The sequence below is a fragment of the Branchiostoma belcheri genome, unplaced genomic scaffold (genome assembly GCF_001625305.1).
Source record: "Branchiostoma belcheri isolate BF01 breed outbred unplaced genomic scaffold, Haploidv18h27 scaffold4, whole genome shotgun sequence".
NCBI classification, from domain to species: domain Eukaryota; kingdom Metazoa; phylum Chordata; class Leptocardii; order Amphioxiformes; family Branchiostomatidae; genus Branchiostoma; species Branchiostoma belcheri.
The window spans coordinates 4076935-4101136 of record NW_017804020.1 but is presented as its reverse complement, the minus strand read 5'-3'; the positions used below and the strand labels follow the sequence as shown (position 1 = coordinate 4101136).

General features: G+C 40.3%; 2 protein-coding genes across 2 annotated transcripts in view; both read left to right on the top strand.

Annotated features, from left to right (window-relative positions):
• The first annotated feature begins 388 nt into the window (after positions 1–388).
• On the top strand, positions 389–9606 carry LOC109476930. The gene is made up of 3 exons (XM_019777946.1): positions 389–421; positions 3443–3576; positions 9459–9606. The coding sequence occupies exons 1-3, from the start codon at positions 389–391 to the stop codon at positions 9604–9606; spliced, it is 315 nt and encodes a 104-aa protein (XP_019633505.1).
• An 8143-nt stretch (positions 9607–17749) lies between these two features.
• LOC109477197 (gamma-aminobutyric acid receptor subunit beta-3-like) overlaps positions 17750–24202 on the top strand; it is a 48777-nt gene continuing 42324 nt past the window's right edge. The window contains exons 1-2 of the mRNA XM_019778267.1: positions 17750–18623; positions 20576–20643. Coding sequence (XP_019633826.1) covers positions 18431–18623; positions 20576–20643 — 261 coding nt within the window. The 5' untranslated portion in view covers positions 17750–18430. The remainder of the gene's footprint in view (positions 18624–20575; positions 20644–24202) is intronic.

The window sequence follows — 24202 nt, the reverse complement described above, 5'->3', positions numbered from 1 at the left end:
ACTTAATTTACCGTACAGGTAGATTCTCGTAATTGATAGATCATCAATTTGTTTAAACTCATTTTCCTTTTACCAACTTGTAATTATGTATATATTTTGTCATTGTGTTTTACTTTGTTTTTATGTTTTTGAGTAGAAGGCGTCACATCAACAATCTGTGCTTTTTGCCTAATACTCAATGAATATATGTGAATAAATAAACAGTGAAGAAGGAAAGAAGAATAAAGCAACAAAGTATAAAATGAGAAACACAATACAGCTACAGGCAATTACATTTCCATTTTCAACTTAACTCTCTGTCTGTCCCATTTCATCAGTGTCCCCATTACACAACAATAAATTAATGTTGGCAGTGAACAGCTACACGGGCATGAATTGCTCCTGCCCGATGGCCCATTATAAGACAGAGCTCAAGCCCAGGGTAATTACGGAGAATCCTGCTTCCTTTGCGGTCCACTGATTACCCACCGTGAGGGGATCAGGTCCCGGCTGACCCATCCTGCAGAAATAAGTGGCTGCGTACGAGGTAATCCTCGCTCACAGGCGCGGACAGAAGCCGGATAATCCTCCCCTCAGAACCGAACCACTTCTGCAAGCTACAGTCGACAGAACGGCTTTCTACTCCCATGAGGATCAATTAGAACCCTAAGGAACTTTTTTTTCTTCTCTCTGCTGGTGAAACTAATTCACTCCCACTTGTTGCGAGGATTCGATCATTGGCCACGGACTCGTGTTGCAGTCAGAGACGTATCCACAGAAGACACGAAGATGCTGAAGAACTGCAAATACATTTGCAATATCCTTGTTTGACCTACGGAGGCCTTATATATTCATAGACTGTTCGCTGTTTGAAAAATTAAGCAAAATAAATAAAATATACTTTTGAAGGCCCACAAAGAGAGCAATACATTTCAGACCCCTCGGGTATTTTTACTAGTGATTTTGTGATTTCTGTTCTTCGCTGAAGTATTTTCTGATATTGTTACCGTGAAGACAACCCTATAGCAGGCCCCCAGAAGAAGACTTGCTGTCTGATTTCTAAAGATTACAGGATCTGAGGCTAGGTTATCGACCTGACGCCGGTTAAGCTCCGTAGCGTTGTCTTCAAATGAAAATTTCAGTCTTGCCATGAGCTATCATGCCATCTGTAAGCTGCTGTCTCTCAGGAAGATACTTCTGTCTATGTCCCCCATATATGGACTTACGTTAGCATAGAGGATGCAGAGGGTACCGTCTGATGTTTAATTCGATCTTCGTTGCAAAATCCATGGTGCATTGAATAGCTTAAGTTAGCGTTGTGAATAAATGCTAGCCTCCATAGGCAGATGGGTAGCATTACCACAGGCAGATAGAAGATGGATAGCAGGGCATGAACGACAATTTCAAGACGAGAATTTAGCTATCTGTAGACATGTCCTCACTAAAGTGGTCTGAGAGGTGAAATGTATATTTTGTTACCGCAGATAGATCAGGCCGATTTTTACATCGTTTAGGCGCCAGGATCTGCTTCACCGGTAGGCATGTAAGCTGTGTGCATATCCGTTTGCTTCAACATATTAGGAAATTGATGCCTATGGGTAGCCTGTGTATCCTACCGTGAAAGAGTTGAAATAACCTCATCATAAGTGTTTACTCTAGGGTTGCGGAAGTAAGCCTCGTAAAAACTGCTACAGGAAGGCAACGACTGATAAGAATGAGATTGCAACGTTTCGTTGAATATTTGTAATGCCACATTTAGGGTCGTTCAAGCGGTTCTGTGCGTGTCATAACACTAAATGCATGCTTAGCATGTAGTTTATGCTACCCATTATTGTAGAAAAACAGTTATTAGTTTGTTACATAGAGAATATTCAGCAATGGGCATTGCAGACGCTAAGCACTGCAGATCCATAGTTTTTCTACATTTGTTTATAAGGCACCACTGTAATCCGTTGTGGCAAGATCTAGAGAAACAGTAAGAAAATTCTGTCGCTCAATTTCCATTTCTCTACACCTACCATTGGATAAATTTCCATATAGACTTATCCATGAAAAATTGGTACTATTTTCAGAAAATTGTCGCTACCTCACAGCTTACATAATTTATATTGCTGCATTTATAACTGGAACAAGTTTGCAACCGAAACTTTTTTTATAAAACTCGAATTGTAACGTTCTGCACGATAATCAACAGCAATTAAGCAAATTTAGCATTTTTTGTGCAATTTCCTTTTGTCTACACCTACCATTGAATACATTTCTGTAAAACTGGAATGTTAACTATCTGCACGATAATCAACAGCAATTTAAAAAATTGTGCAATTTCCTTTTGTCTACACCTAACATTGAATACAGTTCTATATCTATACAGATTTATCCATGAAGAATTGGTACTATTTTAAAGAAAATTGTCGCTATCTCGCAGCTTACATAATTTACTTACTGCATTTATAACTGAAACAAGTTTGCAACCGAAACATTATTAATAAAACTGAAATTTTAACAATCTGCACGATAATCAACAGCAATTAAGAAAACATTGAGCATTTTTGTGCAATTTCCTTTTGTCTACACCTACCATTGGATACAGTTCTACATGTAGATTTATCAATGACGAATTGGTACTATTTTCAGAACATTGTCGCTACCTTACATAATTTATATTGCTGCCTTTATAACTGGAACAAGTTTGCAACCGAAAAGTTATTCATAAAACTGGAATACCAATCTGCACGATAATCAACAGCAATTAAGAAAATTCAGCATTTTTTGTGCAATTTCCTTTTGTCTACACCTACCATTGAATACAGTTCTATTATGTAGATTTATCCATAAAGAATTGGACTATTTTCATAAAATTGTCTCTATCTCACAGCTTACATAACGTACATTGCTGCATTCATAACTGGAACAAGTTTGCAACCGAAAAGTTATTCATAAAACTGGAATAACAATCTGCACGATAATCAACAGCAATTAAGAAGAAAATTCAGCATTTTTTGTGCAATTTCCTTTTGTCTACACCTACCAATGAATAAATTCTATGTAGATTTATCCATGAAGAATTGGTACTATTTTCAGAAACTTGTCACTACCTCACAGCTTACATAATTCATATTGCTGCATTTGTAACTGGAACAAGTTTGCAACCGAAACATATTATTCATAAAACTGGAATAACAATCTGCACGGTAATCATTAAGAAAATTTAGCATTTTTGTGCAATTTTCTTTTGTTTACACCTACCATTGAATACAGTTCTATATGTACATTTATCCATTAAGAATTGGTACTATTTTCAGAACATTGTTACTACTCACAGCTTACATAATTTACATTGCTGCATTTATAACTGGACCAAGTTTGCAACCGAAACATATTATTCATAAAACTAGGAATAACAACCTGCGATTACATTCCGGACACGTCGTACGTCTGATTTAACCATGGCTGTACCTGCGAGCTAACTCAGCCTCATTGGTCCTTTGTGACCACGGCACGCAGGATCTGGAGAGCGGAAATTGTACGGGGTGGTCAAATATTCTCCTGGGTGTTCTGCTCAATTAAAGGATGGCTCCTCGGCAGGGACTGCCTCGGGCTTGCTGCTACTGTTACACGCCGTGCAATTGCACATTTCCTACATCAAGGCTGCCTGAGTTTATTCGAATGGATAGGCCAATTAACGTGTATATCTACCTACTGGATGCAGACAGTCTTTTTTGTTCGAGTGTTCAAGATGTCGTGGAGTAGACAAAAAATAATATATAATACTTTGGACAACGTTTATGCTAAGGTCACATTTCCAAACCGGAGCCCGGCCGGGCAGTCTTTTGGAACGAAAGTATGATTCAAAAGACAAGAAACCACAAAAAAAGTTAACAAAATCATTGGTGGGAACTATCTGCGTATATTGTTGATATAAATTGTTGATGTTTCGTTAATAAAACAGCCCGCCCGGGTCCCGGGTTGGATATGTGACCTTGGCATAACCTGAATGGATATTGTATTACTTGGTTTATGAAAAAATAACTGATGTACAGTAGCGTATTGTACCGGTTTATATTGCTGCATTGTCTCATGAGAAATACTGCCCCATCTCTACATTGCAATGAAAAAAATAAAATCGATAGAGCTGCCATCCCGGAGATTGTATTCTTATGCCAGTAACGCAAAATCGTAAACTAATGGCATTAAGTCTGACCATGATAGCCTGTACAGCTTATCGGTACTAGCACACTGAAACAAACTTTAAGGCAGGCAGACATCACAATATGTGATATTGAGCTTTGATTTATTTTGATGGCCGACTGGACTTTTCTGTTCGGGAACACGGTTGTTTAGGTTCACAGTATATTAGTTTATGTCATTTAATATCGGATACAGTTATTAACGACATAAGAAATTATGAAATCTAAATTGATATGGTAGAATCTGAATTTTGAATTCAGTGTGATACCTTTTAAGATAAATGATTAATTTTCGCGTATACTGGCCCCTTTCACCAGCTTCACCTGAATCGATAAACCAGGCTGACTCTTCCGTCCAACTCGGGGCCTTTCTAGACTTTTGCCCTTCAGTCCGGACGGCGATATTACCGCAGGATGAAAGGAGATTAAGTCTCGGTGAGCACGTTTTGTACAAAGAGTCAAACGCTGATTCTCTCTATCCATTTCTGTTGCCATGAAAGGTTGTATAATGAGATTGCGTCTGTGCTGCCGGGAAAGGCCAAGGAAAGATCGCGGAGGGATGTCCAAATGAATGGATGTGAAGGTGCCGACACAGCACACTGACTCTTCCTGGCGGTGTGTGAAATGTCAAAGCTTTCCATAATGCTATCAGTTTGAACTGGTCGGAAATGAGACGGTGAAAATCAATGGGCATCATTTTGTAATTCGGCACCACGGACGGTAGTCCTTGTAGGGGCTAGTTATGCATGAAAATTTACCTTGTGTGGCACGGTCTGGTTTCTACGCCATTTATCATCAATTGCCGTTCAGTCAGGAGCTTGTGGAGAAAACTCTTCTTATACAAGACGTAACATGGAATCGCGCTAGCTTTCGGGTTTGAATATAGTTTTAGTTCAGTGTTGTACACTGCGAATACCAATGAATCCATCTTGCATCTTGAAAAGTTTAAAAAAATATAAAAATAAATCCATAAACCAAGGCACCCTTGAGATTTTACAATAATACATCTTACAGCTATAGCAATCACAAAATATTTGATAGATGTGTTTTTCACAGCTGCAAATTAATTTGTACTTATCCATCTATCAAACTATTGGAACTAGGTCAAAGTAAAAGTAAGACGGGTTTCTGGTAACTAATAAGAAGGATGATTATCACCAAATAAAAAAAAAACTACTGCTCAAAACCGTCAGAGAACTCAAGCTTATAGTGTACAGTAAATTATATAACTTCTTTTGACACGTTCCAAGATAAATGACAAAACACGTATTGGGTAAAAGCAATAAAAGCAGCAAAGATGAGTATCACAATCGCTATTCCTAGTAAAGTGCATGTAGAAATACAGTGTCTTTTGTCTTATTAATCTGAAGCAGTCACAACCCCGTAAACCAATAGACGACTGCCCGAGAGAATATGTGGTTGAGAAATGCTTACATATCAAACAGTTAAATCAGTCAATTCGAATTGTCTTGCAAAAGTGGATCGCTGGACCATATAGCGTTTCCGGACATCCAATAACAGTATGCCCATTGGGGCCCAAACCAATTTATATTGGGCAATTATAATGGACTTATGGATCCGAACCATTAACAGGTCATCAGTTACCACAGAGAAGTAATGGACGCCAGGTGTCAGACTGGCTGTAACATGATTTATTGCTTTCATTTCTAGCACAATAGATAAGTGTTTTCATACGCAGTTTATGACTTCAGTTTTGTGGCGTGGATTTTACTGGATAGAATGATTCATTTTTCACAGGACGGAACCTCTCGCTTATCGACCCTTCAATAAAAGTCAAGAATCCCCAAAAAGGTGTTATCCGGGCATCCATTGATTTTCTGAAGATAACTCTTATCCTCCTTTATCAGCTACAATATTGCTTGTCCACACCTTTTCTTGGCAAATAGGCGTTGGCTAAAATCCCTAAATACAAATCAAAAATGAAATTCTCGTCATTCTATCTTAGAGTGATCTTGGCACTTGTAAGCTCTCGTGTATGTCTTTTATGTCTACCCATTTCTCACAAAATGTTTTCGACTTTAAAGATTGTGCAGATAACCAGCACGTTACGTACGCCTTCAGCTACCGTCCTGTGTTTGAAGTTACAAGCGTTACGAGAGTTTCGTCATAGTTTTGACCATCAGATAAGAACACTTTTCAAAATAAATCCAGCTTAGTTCGATATTGCTTATGCCCTTGCCTTTCATGGCAGGATACAAGAGAAATGCTGTTGAAGAACTGACAAGGGCCATAAGAAGATCGATCATCGTTATGTACGGCTTTTGATGTTGGACTCAAAGTGGGCTGGAATGGTATACAATCAAGTGGGAAACACGGCTACTTCAGATCCATCTACACCGTTGTACACTTATGGCTTAAAAGCAACAACTGTACGTGGCCAGTAGTCGATCTGAGAGCTCAACAAGTAGAGAAGCACCGCGTGTAAAATCGATATATGGATGTGAGTCAGGTAAGTAGAGGCTGCCACGGGCACGTGATTGATACCGATGGAAAGGCCACATGCAGGCGACAGAGTGGACGTAGATAACATAAGTTATCACTGTGGTTGGTCTGTCCGTGACCCGTGATTTCGTCCTGACTCACTCACGTTACCAGATTGCCGCGGTGGTTGATGCCGGCCTGGGATGGGCTTGTGCTGCGTGCTGCTGCCGCTCCTGAGCCTGAGATCTGTGGGGAGTCAAGTGGAATTAGTCTGATAGCTTGGGCTGCAGCTGACTCCATCGTTAGTCGGATTACCTTATATCATCATGAACGGCAAAGGCATGTGCGAATTGCTTAACCTTTGCCACGCAAACGCTAAATCGGAAGAACACTAATGATGGCACTATTAAAACTGCACCTGCCCTTAATGTAACAAACAAGTCTAAAAACAGAAATGAATGGAGAATGAACACCGTAATATGCTGTACACGACCTCCTACTTCAATAGGCGCATCACATGGCAAACTTGATATAAATCACATCCACTTCAGACACTTCGAGAAAGGTATTTCTTTGAAGCTTGTACCGCACGTACAACATAAAACCTACCAGACGCACGCATATGCCACATGAATACGGTTCGATAAATACTGTTTCCATTGCAGGTATAAAGACTGTATGACATAGCACCTCGTGAAGAATTATTTCCCTTTGTTGCCGGGCAACAGCTCTCCACGGTGACCAGAGGACACACCTAATGGTTTTCTCTTCAGGCACACGTTAACAGGGTGATAAAACAGCTTGTAAGTCAATGTAACGTAACCGGTGTGGCGTAACATGGATGGCTCGCCAAAAGGCAGGGCACCGCGCCAGCTGACGTCTACTGCCGGGATCTCACCAACTGTCATAAATCCATTCAGGTCTGGTCGGGAAATGGGACCATCACCTGACAGGAAATTCGTTCTGCTCACTAGATTGTTTTCCGATAGTTCTGTGTTGGTTTCTTATTCTCTATCATTCAAATAATTTTGTCTTGGTGTTCTCTTGGTAACTTGGTCTAATACATGATTATATATTCTCTGGTAATTTAAAAACAATATTTTAAGTTATCTACCATTATTGTGCTGTGCCCGTCGATTTGAAAAAAAACATAAAGTTCATTGGGAAGAAGAATATGAAACAAATATATTTTAGCACGAAAGTTGCTGTTAGTTAGATGTTTTTGCGTTGTTTTGCTCACAATATCTGACTTGGCGTGGCGTCTTTTCGAAAGTTCCTTGGGCACGAGGATACAAAAAGAATTTACTTGTATTAGATGGTAATTTGTATAACATGAATAAGGTAGAAATAGCGGAAGATGAATCGCCTAAATTGTAGATGATTCACAGGCGGAAATATACCCACAGAAGAAATCCTCTCAGCCAGGATCCTTTTTACAGGAGTTTTCATTGATCCTGGGAATTAACCAACGCCAATTTCCATTGCCATTCAAGCGAGATAAAACACCTGTAAAGTAGTTATGGCATCACTTGTGAGGAGCATGTCGTTAGAAGCGCCCTTCCTGAACTGTAAGTCGCCCACGGAGATCCGCCTTATCTCCAGAGGTATTGTACGGCATTAACGGAATCGTGACTAGAGGCTTAGTAAAGCAGGGGAAAAGGTCAAGGCGTCGCCTGGATTTGCTCGCGGTTAGCTGCGTGAAGCCCGGAGGGGCTTTGTCAGCCTTGTTAGGCAGGTTAGTGAGGGGTATCTGTCGATTCTGGCATACGTGTATACATTAGATAGATACATTTATACAGAGTATATAACCTATGTCCACTTGACTGGTATCTGTCAATTCTGGCATACATGTACAAATTAGATACTATTAGATACATTTATACATAGTATATCACCTAGGTTCACTTGACTGGTATCTGTCAAGTCTGGCATACATGTATAAATTAGATAGATACATTTATACAGAGTATATCACCTATGTTCAACTTGACTGGTATCTGTCAAGTCTGGCATACATGTATAAATTAGATAGATACATTTATACATAGTATATCGCCTATGTTCACTTGACTGGTATCTGTCAATCCTGGCATACGTGTGCAAATTAGATCGATAGATTTATACATAGTATATCACCTAGGTTCACTTGACTTAAAATCGTCTGCACCATTATAAGCACTGAGACATTTATTTTAGCAATGGGGGATAGAAGAACGACGGCGATTAACAAATTGAAACTGAACATCAAAACAACGTACTTCATGGACGGAACTAAGTGTGATTAATCATTAGGTGAATTAAAATCAAAGCAATAATAAATATAAATTTTGAATAAAAGTAATGTTTTTATCACCATGTACATCACAAGAGAAATCCAGTGCATATAGATAGTAATCATACATGGATAATATCTTCGCATCGTCCTTCGGAACAAATTAGCATCGGGAAAGAATTGCCCATTATTTCCACTCTATTGATCTGATTAAATTGTTTTGCTGATGAGGATTTGGTGCTCGACCACGAGGAAGATAACAGTCGCACATCACACTCCGGTTGGTCGCCATTAATCTACCACTGAGTCAAATGGACTCTCCTCTGTTCCATTTCAGCAGGAAATCGAACTCAAGGCAACGACCTGTACCATGGAGAGGCACCTGTTGATGCCATCATCAGCTCATTGTTTCATGGGTTCAATTAGACCGAAACCTATTGAATACCACTGTGCACTCCTGCTCATCCCATCTCTATACACAACAGAATTCAATTGGCCTACTCGGATACACGTAGAAATGGATGTAACATGAGGGACAACGTGGGGGTAATGGGTAATCTCTCTTTACACGTACATAGAACAGCACGCTTGGATGACCAGGCTTTGCCTCGTTGGCGTTTGTATGCGGTAATCAGTCGTCACGGAATGGGATTAGAATTGTGCTTCCACGGGATGGTGATGGTACGTGTCCTGGTACACGTAGCAGCATCTGTCATTCATCAGTGAAATTGTATTTATCATAACATGTAAAAGTATTTAGTCTGTCTTCGTGACTCATATATATGTATGGGTAAAGATTCACTGGAGCTACCCATGGACGGCTAAGTCAAGTCAAAGCTACTTGATGTTGGCATTCGTTTCAGCATCTTGCAAGGTTGTTTTTCTTAATTCTTGTGCGCAAGCTAAAAAATCTACATCATCTCCAAAACTTAAACTCTTGTACACTCAGGTTCTTTCACGGTACTTTGTTACACGAAATTACAAAAATATTACAGTCCAAATTTGTTTCATACATTATTTAACGGATTATTTTTTGAAACTGAAATTCGAGTGTGATCCGTGTTGTTGAACGAAATGGCCAGATTCAAACGATGGTTCAGGTGTTCTGAGAAAAATAAGCCACACCACTCATACGTTTATTAGAGACAATTTACGGTCTAAAACTGAGACATGATTTCACATGTGCTTCGCAACCACTTGGTTTAACTTCTTGTATGACAAAATAGTTGCACTGTGAACCTTATAATTGAAGTAATTGGTATGTATAACAGCCCTTTCTCCACATCAGTGCAACGGACCGCCAATTCATCAATCAGACAGAACAAATGACCTGGTCAGATTAACACACTCTTCGTCTTACCAAGGGTTGAACTGGGCCCATTTCTCTTCAGAACACACTTACAGTAACTACATGCATAATGCATGGCCTTCCCAAGTTGTTTTCCTGTTTATCAGGCGATTTTGGTAAGCAATCATGGCTTTTTTATGTTGAAGAATTTTCAGGGCACTTGCATAGGGCAGACGTATTAAAAAAACTTTCTATGTTGGTACACTCACATACCGTAAGATGATAATACATCCATGTACGGAGGCATGCAGGTAGTAATTACTCATCAAAATAACACAGAAGATGTATGCCCATGGTCTAAGCTACATACCTGAGGTTTATGAGAGGGGCTGGTATATCTCTTTAAATCTAATTTCAGAAATACCAACGTGCCGAAGTAAGCTATTAATTTAATAGATATTTGTGGCTTATTGATGCATTTACAATTTGCATGGCTAGGTGAGACTTAACCAGGTAATACCTATCTAGAATAGGAATTTTACAAGCTTCAATAAATTTTAAGTTGCAGGCAATTTGCACATGATGTTTATTCAAATAAGCTTTCCTGCAGGTACCATGGACATCCTCCATGGAAATTATAAATGTTGGCATTGCCGCTACCTTCTCACGATTGTTTCTCCCGACAGGGCAATTTTTATCAGTAAATATGTGCATAAATATTCTGTGTAAACTGCCTGGTGCAATGAAATATTAAGGTCAAGCTATACATCATACCAGGTGATATGATGACGCACATGACTATAAGACGGATGTACTGAAGTGTACTTTCAGCGAGTTGTTGGCACTAAGGCACATTTCTCCGTAAAGTACAGTAACCGTAGATGCTCCTATGGGGGCGATATATTTTCTTTTAGTCGATGTACTCTAACGTTGAAATGTACATCAACAGACCGTAATGCAGAGAAAAAGAACACATTTCTATAAGATACGTATTGTTTACCCATGGCCATGTCCTTTAACTATTGTAACTTTATCTTGAAAACTCACGAGCTTAACCCAGAGTAAAAACAAGCAGTGATCCTCTGTTGTGCTGTATTTAAGCTGGTCCGTATGAGAACAAGATATCAGTTAAGCCATTTCCGCAGACTTCCTGTATGTGCAATCGTTACTTCGGATTGAAGAATAAGTCAGGCCCATGTCAGATACGACCGGTGCTTACAGTGGTATTAAGACGTGACATTGAGAGATGCTTGCCTGGCCCGTGACGTACGGGGTCCGCGAGAGAAACCGTTACACCATGTCCTGGTTGGCAGTAGATCGAAGAATGGAATAGTTACTGTTGTCTTTTCCAGTTAATAGAGTTCACGTTGGAGTCCCATTATTTATGGAGGCGCGTGTGTATGGAGACAGTAGGCAGTGTTTTCGTATTCCATTTGCGTTGTCATGTCGTGAATTGTGTTGCCTTGTTGGTATTTTTTTCTTCACCTGGCTTTTTGTGTCCAATGAGGGCCCAAATACATTTCACATAAACGGTCAAGAAAATAATGTATGTATACTACATGTAAAATGTATTACGAGTATCACCTTTGTGAATAATTTCCTCGGGTTGTTGAATGATTGAATCCCAAATTTTGCTATACACCACAATTAGTTTAACAAGAGCTGACGTTTCGATGACCGTCTTCACCACTGTGTTCACTTGCTGTTTTTTTTGTCAAACGATTGCCCAAATACATTTCACATAAACGGTCAAGAAAATATGTATACTACATGTAAAGTGTATTACGAGTATCACCTTTGTGAATAATTTCATTAGGTTCGTGAATGATTAAATGCCAAAGTTCGCTATACACCACAATTTGTTTAACAAGAGCCGACGTTTCGATGACCGTCTTCACCCGGTTATGACTTGCTCACTGCGTTCACTTGCTGTTTTTTTTGTCAAACGATTGCCCAAAAACATTTCACATAAACGGTCAAGAAACTATGTATACTACATGCAATGTGTATTACGAGTATCACCTTCGTTAATAATTTCATTAAGTTGGTGAATGATCGAATCCCAAAGTTCGCTATTCACCACAATTAGTTTGATAAGAGCCGACGGTTCAATGACCGTCCTCACCAGGTTATGACTTGCTCACTGTGCACCGAAGATATGTGTTATTGTATTATTACCACACCCTGGCAGTAGACGCGGTATATAACACAATTTGGCAAGCACGTATACTCATATTCTGAGGAAAATCATCTGCAGTATATGTGCTCATTGTGCTGTTTCAAATTCTCGCACGAACTCCAAAATGTGCACTGCTGCACTAAGGATGATTACCAGAGAAGGCTAACTCCGGGGCTACTTTTTCTGCCTTGTTCAATTACCATCGGATATGATCCCTTCTGTAACGGAATAAAAAGCAATATCCCACAGATCTCTTCGTAAACCTACCATACATCTAAGCTGTCCGCAGTAATATGATTACAATTCATAGACGTGCAAAGGGACATCGTGGGCACTTCCTTATATCCTCTAATGTATATACATACTGATAAACAAACTATTTGTCATTCGTATCAGTCCCATTTTTCGTTTTAAATTACAGTCATTTTAATTTGTCAGTTAGTAGAAAGAGGATCACTGAGTCTGCTTAAGAGGTGGATGTCAGTCGGTATTTCCGGAAAGTTGATTCTAATAAACATCTTAGTAATCCATATGCATGGAATACATCTGGCTGCTTACCTTCATGGAGTGAATTCATAAAAATAACGTGGAATTGTATTATTTCAAAGCCCACACACACCACCAGAAGATATACGAGGATGAATTGTCTTTGCATGGAATGTATTGTTTTTTGATTACATGTACATGCCTTTTGATTACATGTACATGTTTAAAATTTGTCAGGGATGTCCAATATAACACATTTCGATTTTATAATGAATATTTACTACAACCTACATAGACGGCCAATTTGCACGTACTACGCAAAAAAATGTTTTGATTAGTGAAATCGCATCTACATTGCATGAGATGTACCTTGTTTTCTGGTTTATATCAACTTATATCAACTGTAATGCACAGATTCATAATCGTGCAAATTTACACGACAACATATTAAAGATCATCAGTTTGAGAGTAGGAAATATGTTTTTATTATATATTTATACTATATAGCAATACATTATGGACAAGAACAATGTGACGTAGGCTTAAGTTGAAACTTAAATTTACCTCCATATGTAAGTATATATTTAGTTATTTAGTTTTATTTATTTGGTTTTGCACTTACAAATGAATGAAATGTAGCAATTGAAAGATAAATAGACATGCATGGGAGGGCCGGAAACCTGGTGGTTTATATTTGGCCCTACGCAATACTGCAAGATTAAAAGATAAATTACCATTATTACTAAATCAACCAAATTTTAAACAAAGAAGACCAAAATAGCAGGAAATAAACAAAAACAATTTGAAGAACTAATGAAGTGATACAAACCATCTATCTGAACAAGTAAAGAAAGATGAAACTAATTAGCCTAGGTATTACAAGCATCAGTACAAATATAAAGTATATGAGTAAGTTATCAAATCAACAAAACAAGGAAAGCAAACAAAATCAGGAAATGGTGGTTTGTTGATGTGTGATATCTCTTTTTAAGAGTTTTTGTTTTGAAACTGGGTAAGGAGGGATATGTTCTCGCAGTAAGGCTTAAATTGTTCTATATTGTCGGACCTCTAAACCTATTTCATCACACACATTAAATCACCAGATCCAGACTGATGGTTATTCATTATCATTTTGCAACTGTTAAGCCCACCGCTGGTCCTTTGTTCTTCACCTTTGATTAACAACAGGAAATCGAAACAAAGCAAATGCGCTAGAACTGACGATCGATGGGTCCGGAACTTTGTCATTTGGTAGCACCTCTTTGTCTTTATTACGTCGCTGTCTTTCCTGTCATAAGTCACAGAACTTGCCATATAAGGAAAGTCAGTAATATATCTTCAAGGTACCATTTGCTGAATGAATACGAAGAGCAGAATTTATGCTAAATAATTGGGCTAATAATTCTATGAGACCAATTATTTAGCATGGATTCTGCTTTTCCTCGTTTATTTGACAGGTTAGCGATGTTTTTCATTGAACGTGGAATGGATTAACTGTCATTGGTGACACAAGTGAGCAATGGCAGAACTGCAACTTGTATGACCCAAATAGAAGTTATTTTTAAAAGCAAGAGCCGTACTCTAATGTATTTATACAGAGTGCAGTACTAGTTGCCCCGCCACATGACTTGCATTTTGTAGGTTGAGTGCATTATTGACCAGATAGCACAGGTACTGCTATCCAGGACAACCAGAAGAGCATTTGAAATGACGTAGTTCAACCCATTTTCTGGGTCTAGTTTGATACTGCAGCAATAGCGATGGGTGGGAGGTGGTGGAACTGCCCGTACTAAGTGCTTGGTGATATATGATTTTACTACAGACGATCAGCAGTCCCATCCAACACGACCTAAAAATACAAAAGTAGAGCAATCGATTGCATGCAGATAACTCTTGATGTATTATTTTACACAAAGAGGACGTAGTGATACAACTATAAGATTATGAAATAAATACGGTGTCTATGTGGAAAAATATGCAAACACAACATTGATCAGAGTAAAGTTTGTATGACTCAGAACCACAATGTCACACTCTCTATGCATGTTTTATATAAATTCACGTGTTCATTTTGATTGTAGTGATGTTAATCTATTAGTCCACTTGGTTCACAGCTGACCCTTTGCCAAGGCCATGAACATAACTGGTGACCTTGTCCACATTTGTAGGGAATATTCCTCTCTATGAAATTAACTTCTCGTAATGTGATTTTCGGTCTGGTGAGTCAATGCCGAAATTACGTTGACTGGAAGTCATACTGGTGTGCAAATCTTATCAAACGATTCATTGATGGAAAATTCAGAAGACTTCGACCAAATAACCTACTGTAAGTATGTTTGAGGAGCCGTTTGAAAGTAAAATATTGCCTTGCCTTGTAAGATACAATATATTGTTGTTACTTTCCAGAGTTAACTATGATCAGAACAGTCATATGACGATTCTGAATGCCCGCCTGTTTCAACCGGCATACCACTCTTTGTTTGCATTATTAATATACATGAGCACACATCTATTTTCTTTTATCTCAAGTAAACACAAGGAATATACAGAATATTACATGGATATTGTTTCTTGCATCGATTTTCAACAAACATTCCAGTGACGTATAGACGATGTCGATAGAAAGCTGTCTGTAACATTTTTCAAAAGGAAGTAAAGTAGAAACAGATACAGTAAAATGTTGGGGTGGTTGGGTTTAGTTGGCAATGCGGGGTAGTGCTGCCCTACTTTTTTGACTGATGACAAGTTCCCGTGGGGAATATAATGATTGAAGTCTAGGGGTTATTCAACTCAGAAGTCATTCCATGGCATGGAATATATTGAGGCTATCGCGACACACCCTAGATATGTTCTGGAGAGACCTGCATCGCGAAAACTACTTATAAAACTACTTACCTATTCTACGCAACCTCTAACATCTCAACATCAGGTGATACAACACTACTGCACCCTTCTTATCATTCAACTGCCAACCGCCCCCGGTTTTGATATAGAATGGAAGCTGCAGATAATTGTATGACTTTCATGAATGCTGCACCAGCTCAGGAATTACCGTGCGACCTTTGTCAAGGCTCGGAGGTCACCGGCGCTTGTTGGTAAGGGCAAGGATTCTGACAAATCTGACGCACGAGGTAAAAACGTGTCTTCAGTGGTCAAAGGACGGCGTGTTAGAGGTTAGAGCCTTGTCAATATTTTCCCTAGGAAATAATGATTGGCCCGACACATGTGTTTAGGAGGGAGAGAAAAATGAAGCCAAGAACTTTAGCATTTGGCTTACACTTCTCACTCAATTTTCTCAAGCTGAAGGAAGTGACATTTGCAGGTCAGATCAGTGGCAGTATGACGTCTTACTTGATATTAAAGCGAACTATTTAACACACGTAACTGGCCGCCTTGGACGGCATAAGGGCAACAGCCGACGGTTTCATTCGACCAGACACTCAATCACGATGTTTTTTTGTATCCGTTTATTGGTTTTATTCATCTCGACATGCATTGCTCTTTGGTATCAGATGACGTTGTGGTCTTCCTAATCATCATCCATTACACGTGGGATGATAGAATCAGCGAAGCACCTGACCTAGTCCAATGGCTTAGACGTTGAGAACCTACATGAGATGGGCTTACCAATGATATGTTTTCGAATTTGGTCTAAATTAAATTAAAACGAAAAAAGGCTCAGTCCACATCTTGGTACAAATTATCATGTTAATCATGAATGCATCGAAGGTCCTTTTCTCATTGCTATTATAATTTTCTACAAAAGAAACAGATTTTAAAGGCATCCAATGCAATTTCAGAGCGGCAAACTCGAAATATTCAGATGCATGATATTGACACATACTATCCCGCATTAGCACATTTGAAGGACTTTGAAACTGCAGAAGCAAGCCCCAAGATGAGTTATTTATTTTCTAGGTGGTACCCTGAAAATCAACCCAGGTCATTTTCTCGTCAGCATTTTGGGCATTTTTGCTCCATGAATGTCGTTATACATTTGTAAAGTGTTGTTTCAACTTAGTATACGTAGATGAGTGAGTAGAATATTGACTTTAAAAAATCGGGTTTCCAAGCCCTAAAAGCTGTACTGGGTGCCTTTAAAGTGAATTTCTGTTGATGGAATACGACCATGAGAGTGAAATGATGAAGATGTGGACCTCTCTACTGCCCTGCCTTTTTGTGATGGACGCCGTGGATTTGCAATGACCTCCGTGTGCATCGAGACCCCCGACCCGAAGGAGACCAGACACACTCTGCACAGCATCCTTATAAATGGCCTATGAATCACATCAACCATTTTCAGCAACACCGTGCTTTTATCATAACCCACTTCTTTACAAACAGAAGTAACCCTCGGCTTAGAGAAGGAAAGTAAGATAAAATGTTGTTTCGTCAGGAGACGTAAAAACGCTTTGAATGTAAATTCAATACAGAATAGCAATAGCCTATACTAGATCCATAAATGAGTATTCAGAAATCTCATTTCCAACGTAAATCGAATGCCATATCAATCATAAGCAAACTATTAAATACATAAAATTACAATGGATCAATAAAGATAGGACATCAGCTTCCCTTTCACCTCGGTTCACACCAGATTTGATATTCATATCTACGTCTTTGCAAGTATAATCATATCAAAACACCATTACCTGTCTACCCAGAATAAAGAACTGCTCTTTTTATTGAATAAATGTGTTTCTAATCATTTCATCAGAATGATTTCATAAAGGTTTCAGCAAAGGTTCGCAATGTTACCCTGTGCCATTAGTAGCATCTTCTTCGATTTTATTGACTAGTTGGAATTCGTTGGGTGTAGGCTTGCGCTCATTCACGTTGTTGGATTTGATATATGGATCTTACTTCCATCATCTTGCAATTTGTCTGATTTCTGTTCCAAGGTGCTACATGTGTGCGCTTGAGTGACGACGTGGGGTTTCGGCCGCATATAAATAGTTCAGCCGCAAAGGGGGCGCTAGAACACTAGTTCCGAGTAGCGTTTGTATGCGGTTAATCGCAAATGAAAGCAGCAGTTAGAGGAGCCGGCAAAAGTAGCCGATTCTACTCCGACAAAGCGCAGCGGGCTGGATCGAGCGGACGCGTTCGTACCTGCGGACAGTTATGGCTACAGACACACAAGGGCACGGAACATGCAGGCACGACGTCGCGATTGGAAACAGCCTTTGAACTGCGTTGGCGTCACGATTTGAAATCATTGTGAGCTATAGAGTCCGACCGTTTCTCGTAACATTCTTCGTACGTACGGGGGATTCAACACGTAATGATACTAAGTCTCCCGATGCAAGATCGTCCCTAGTGGCTGGATGGCTGTACTGGACTGTTGGCGATGTGGGTAACATGGCTGTGAGATTCTGAGGGAGGAGGACGTGCCCCGACATTGTCGGAGCTTCAGCACTTCATGCAACGTCGAGCATTAATATTTATGCAACGTCGTCATGTTCTCTGCAATGGCACCTCCAGTGCGTCTGGTCGTCTCGGTGTTGGGCCCTCTGGTTTACCGTCGTTTCCAGCTTGCTCTGTCGGGTACCCGGTGAACACGGTTCGCCATCGGATCACGTCCCCCCACAGTGGGCAGAATGCCGCTCATCTCGGTCGGATTTACCGCGCTGCTGACCTGGTGTTTGGCGTCTGGGCAGCAGGCCCCGCAAACCATCCAGCCTTCCGGCCAGAGCCAGAACGGCCAGGACCCGCCGATGAGCACGTTACAGCGGATAGACGGGCTCCTCGAACAGATCAATTACGACAGGAATCTTAGGCCTTACTTTGGAGGTAAGACGGAATGCTTACAGGCCTTAGGTAACGATTATATATTAAACATTGCCATACTCGCATACATGCAACTTGAAGATATTTGCAATAATCTGATGTAGCAAAATTTGCACAATTCAATGCCCCGTACGATGAAACTGATAATGCGAAGGAGTTAATTTTTTTCTACAGGAGTTCAATTTATACACGGGCACTCTTTTAGGATTATTTTTCTATCATGTCAAAAGGGTAAATGAAGCATTGCCGTCCATAAAGCCTACGCTCTGTAGTTTCTGTGCCAGGGTTAAACCCCAACCTCAAGAAGAAAGCTACAAATCTTACAACCATCTCCGAATCGATTGTAAGGAACTGCTTTTTAACGGGCAGCAAAAAGGGCTGCAGCGCCGACTTCATGTCAAAGCTAAGACGAAAATGCTCCACCTGATCTGCCAAGTGTATATCTGCGGCGAGCATGCAAAGTGAATGCTGACAATTACGGGCTTGAAATACGGACCTGTGAACCATTACCAGAATCCAGAAACAGTTGTGTGTGCGCATCATTGCGAACATTCATCTGAACGTAACTGAACTGAGCCACCCATTAATCGTTTAGGAAAAAAAGAGAAGAAACTCATTGTTTACCGAGATTCCAATCCCTTTGATATTTTATATATTGTTGTTGTGCTTTGAGGACACAATGTTAGGCAATCAAGATGATGCCCTTGAAAATGCAGATGAGGAGAATGATGAAGTACCTCCAGCAGCATGGGTGGACACGTTCCTTCAGGCATCGGCGCTGATAACATGCAGTACTATAAAACTGCTGCAAAACGTGCCAGTAATTACAAAATGATGAAGGTGATCCACGTATCTAATTGCCTGCGAGGTTAAAACATGGCACCCCGAGACAACACCCCCATTGTAGTGCCAACATAATTTCAATCAATATGCCTGCTGTCCTGGCGTCATAACACACTACGCCTTTTGTAAAGAGTTCAGCGACCCATTCTCGTTTAGACACTTTATATTCCCTTTTTGACACTTTATTCTATATACATTAATTCTTTTACAAGCAAAATAATGAATCATTTTAGAATCATTTCACATTGTTTGTAACAGCCAGAAACCAGACAATAAACATGGCGAATTTGATGCCGGTACACCTTTGTTATGGCCGACTAATGAACGATCGTGTCCAGTAAAGATGAATCCCAATGCACAAGACGCAGTAACTAGCCATACAAATTGCTTCGGCGTGTTTTATCCCCACCAATTGCTCGTCGTGTTGGGTAGTAAAGGCACAGTAGAACTAACGAGTGAAACATTGGATACGTAGGAATCGTCTTTTGACGACGTTAGGTCTCTTTCCCCTCCAGTTGAGAATACCCATGGAGACCGCGGGGGGTGATTTTATACGTTCTAGAAAACGCATGACAAATCCGAGAGAGAGAAGGGGTGTACACACGCTGCGCATATGGACGGCATCGTGAAATTGACCCTGCCCATTCAACATTAAATCCATTCTACCTATCCCACCGCCATGGCATGCCAGGGAACATCCTGAGTCTCTCGGTTATTCAGCTATCAAAGGAGTCATCCCTACAGGATTGCTTCAGCCAAACGTAATGTCCAAATCAAAAGAATAAATAGCACGTAATTAAGTTTCCTTCGTGTCACTGGCCGAAACTACAGTGTATCTTTCACATTGAACCCCCTCCCCCACACTTTGTAGGTAGACGGTGCACGGCCACATTAACGACTGGACGTGAGGTCAGCACGTATGACCTGCCCTGACATTATTAACGTGGAGTTCGGCTTTCTTGGGCGGAAAGGGTTGAATTCCATCCTTCATCCTCTTCCACCCCAAACGTATCAACCTAACCTTCGCTGACTTTAATTGCGGTTTCTGGCAGTTCTAATTAATTTCAATAGCGCTGCTACACGTTCTGATGGTTTGTGCTTGTATATCACAGGTCAACCCGTGCGAGTGGAGATGAGTATGACCATAGCCAGTATCGACCAGATCTCAGAAGTTGACTTGGTAAGTCATTTCGTGTAGAATATAGAAATATAGAACGTCTATTGCAAATGGATGCCAGATGGTTAGTTGTAAATACAAACAACATGTATGAAAAAGAAATACAATAATATGAGAGACCTTGTACAAAGTTATACTACATTCTACAACATACATGGTACTAATTTTGTTGAGTTTGGCTTCTTCTCTTGAGGCAGTGGGAGACGAATTTAAGCACTTCTTCTGTAATGTTTTTTTTTAATTTTAGTAGTAGATTATTTTATCTTGGTGGGGAATAGTTGGCAAACGTATAAAGGTAAGAACGACAACATTTCACACTACACACCCGGCCCGACTTTCATGTGATTGCCGCGGGGCCTGTGGTAGACTGTCGCCCACACTGAAGCTCTAATCCCCGAGAGCGATGCAGTTGACAACAGTTGTTTTTTTTATGCGCAAGTTTTATACTTCATCCATATGCAAAGTACGTATACATACCGTAGCTTCATGCAGCCCGAAAAATTGTATTACGTATACATACCGTAGCTTCATGCAGCCCGAAAAATTGTATTACAGATATCCTCTAGTTAACGTTAACTCACTCACTTCACTGTACTATGCCACACAGGACTACACAAATATCACAGTGTCAATAGAATAGTTTGATACACTGTTTAGCCATTATATCATAAGTATAATATTCGCGAAACAAGACAGACCATCTTGCCGTCTTTGTCATTAAAATTTTTGATATAATTTTCGTATAGTTCATTGTTACATTTACTGATTTTCATGTTTTTTAGGAGACGGGTAACTGTAAGTTTCTAATTCAAAAACAATACAAAATTGTTTTTGTCCTACAAAATTTATAAGAATTCGTACGTATAAGGTCGTGCCTTAACCTTGTAAAATTCGCAGGAATAGTTAATTTTCAGTAACCTTTCATATCAACCCACATATAGGATCTTGTACTTTCTCCATTTGTAGTAGGCTCACGATTTTCATTACTTCTCTAGTGGATTACAGGTTAAGCTTACCGATGTAGGTTTGTGAACATATCGAATTAATAATACTACATATCGATATCAATGGATCTACGTTGTTCCTAAGAGGTCAAGTGAGGGCAAGACATGATGAAAGTTGTTTCTTTAAAAAAAGAAGACAGTTCTGGATGAGATAATAAGATGAACTGGTTCTGGTTGGGGTAAACCTGTTCCACCTGAGCGTTTTAAACTGGTTATTATTGGGATTAACTGGTGGGTCTAGTTCTTAGTGTCTGAAGATAGATGCACCATGGATGTCAATGAAACATTTCTTTATCTGTGAGAACTATTCTTTAAGGTTTAGCCCCACCTAGTAATACATGCTGGCTAATATTCACCTTTACAGTTTCCAAACAACCTTGGGCTTATTAGGATGGTTCCATTAGTTCTCATTAGAAGTTCTGACGAAGGCTTGTCGTGCTGTGCCGGTTTTTCTTAATGCACTTTAAGTGGCTGTCGGCTCTTTGAAATAGTCTAAGCCACCACAGGCTGGAGAAGGCTGCCGTACTGTTACACAACGAACGTATCCGGACCGACCAGAGTTGAGTATCAGGAGAAAAATATCTGTCAGCTACACACATTCTCTCTGGTTCTCCCGTTGTCTACGCTACGTTTACGTGTAATCCTTGGGCATATATAGGATCTATCGTATACAGTAATATACTATGCATAATGTATGGAGGTTTGAGGTTTGGAGACTGTGGGCAAAAACCAAGCGAGTGCCAAAACTGGTCGGTTTCTGTGGAAATTGATAGAGTAGAGAGCTGATGCATGTAGAATGTGCCCTGAGTATCTTGTTTTACCAACGCTCATCCAAAGTTAAAAGCGTCTGTTAAAGCATGCCCACTCTGGGGGCAGATATATAGCGGACACGCTTTGCTGTTTAAGATTGCAGGTCTGAAATAGACACGGCCTGGGCTCAACCTTCAGCTGCCCTTCGTAACTAATGACAGGCTACAAAAGCACAGTAGAAAGTGCTGGAATTAAAAGCAGGCTGGCTAGCACGAGAGCGCTTTCCGCCGGTCTTAATCCTCGAGGTTCAAGTGCATGATAGGCATCTGTAATCAGCGGGACTGACCAGGGAGCGGTCCGCTCAAATTGGACCCGGTGGAAATTATCTCCGAGATATTCAACACTCTGACGTAACGGCGAGGTTTAGATTTGATGCACGTCAGAATGGCGGACGTCCTGAGCATGGGATTGTTAAATGAGCCCATCTAAAGTTGTAGCAGGCAAATACATGCTGATTTAATGTACATCAGACAGAATGCTGGATCCAAAATGGCATAAAATTGCCGCGGGGCCAGATTTGGCGATGAACTGTGGCGAGATTGTTACCTGTTGCCAGTCTGTCTGGCGACGAGCAATGGCGGGCAAAATCGCTATTTTTCTGCCCTCTTTAGTTTATGTCTGCCTTTCATTTTAATATATCCACCCACACAACGCGACAGTTGTCAAATCACTCCGGTGACACAGGGATATGATTAAATTGTAATATTGAACTGCATGGCGCCAATTAAGAGGGTCCCTTGGAATTTCTGCACATAAACCCGCAACGTTACATAGACGCCATATGCACAAGACCGATTACCAGAACCAGTCGCACATGTTTTGCATCACTCAGATCAAAAATAATATCAGCAATCCTGTAAAAACAGCGGGGAAGCGCATGAGACAAAATCCCCAAACGCCGAATAACGATAATTAAATCAAATCTATTCGCAGTGATTCATTCCTAATATTTGATTTATTCCTTAAATCTTATAAACCTGTTGTGATAGGACTGACATGTTTTCTCCGGACTTAAACTTCCAAGAATCTCCCAAAATGTTAAATCAACCCTTCAAAAACAACTGTTTCACCAGCACGTAACTACATACCGGGGTATTCTGGTTATGTCGCGTCGTGCCCTGTGACTAACAAAAGGGAAACTTACTCAATGAGCATGGATGGGTGACTCCCCGTTGCCCCGATGGTTGAATGGGCCTGTTTATCTTTATTTCTCAAAATTGTGGTTCAACCGTATTGAATCATTTAACTCACGTTCCTATTCTCGTGGCGCTGTCAAGGTTCCCTGCATTTTGCGTCTCTACATTGCCCATGCCTGCTTACCTGTTTGCGATGGCAACAGCGCAGAACAGACCACTAAAGCTGCCACAGGGCACGGTATTGGATCCAGCTGTTAAAGTATGTCCGTGTTTGTGTGTTTGAATGCGCTTTTGTATGAATATGCGTTTTGAGCAACCTTCCTGATACTTTCAAGCTGAGATGCGGTCACCTCAGAACACCTCCGCCCCTTCATTCAATCCGAGAGTGTGGAGACGGGAGATAGAAGCGTCCCCAATAACTGCCTCTTTACGGAGCGCTTGAGAGGGAGGGAGCGTAAACCGAGATTAAAGATGGTGTCAGCCCAAGGATGATTGAAAGTGATCTCCTGGCGGATAGAACTGTGTCGGACGAATTGATATCATTAAGGCGACGTGATAGTGCAGCCAGCCGTGCCTGGGCCTGGCCGTGAACGTGATAAGACGCAGCCTTAA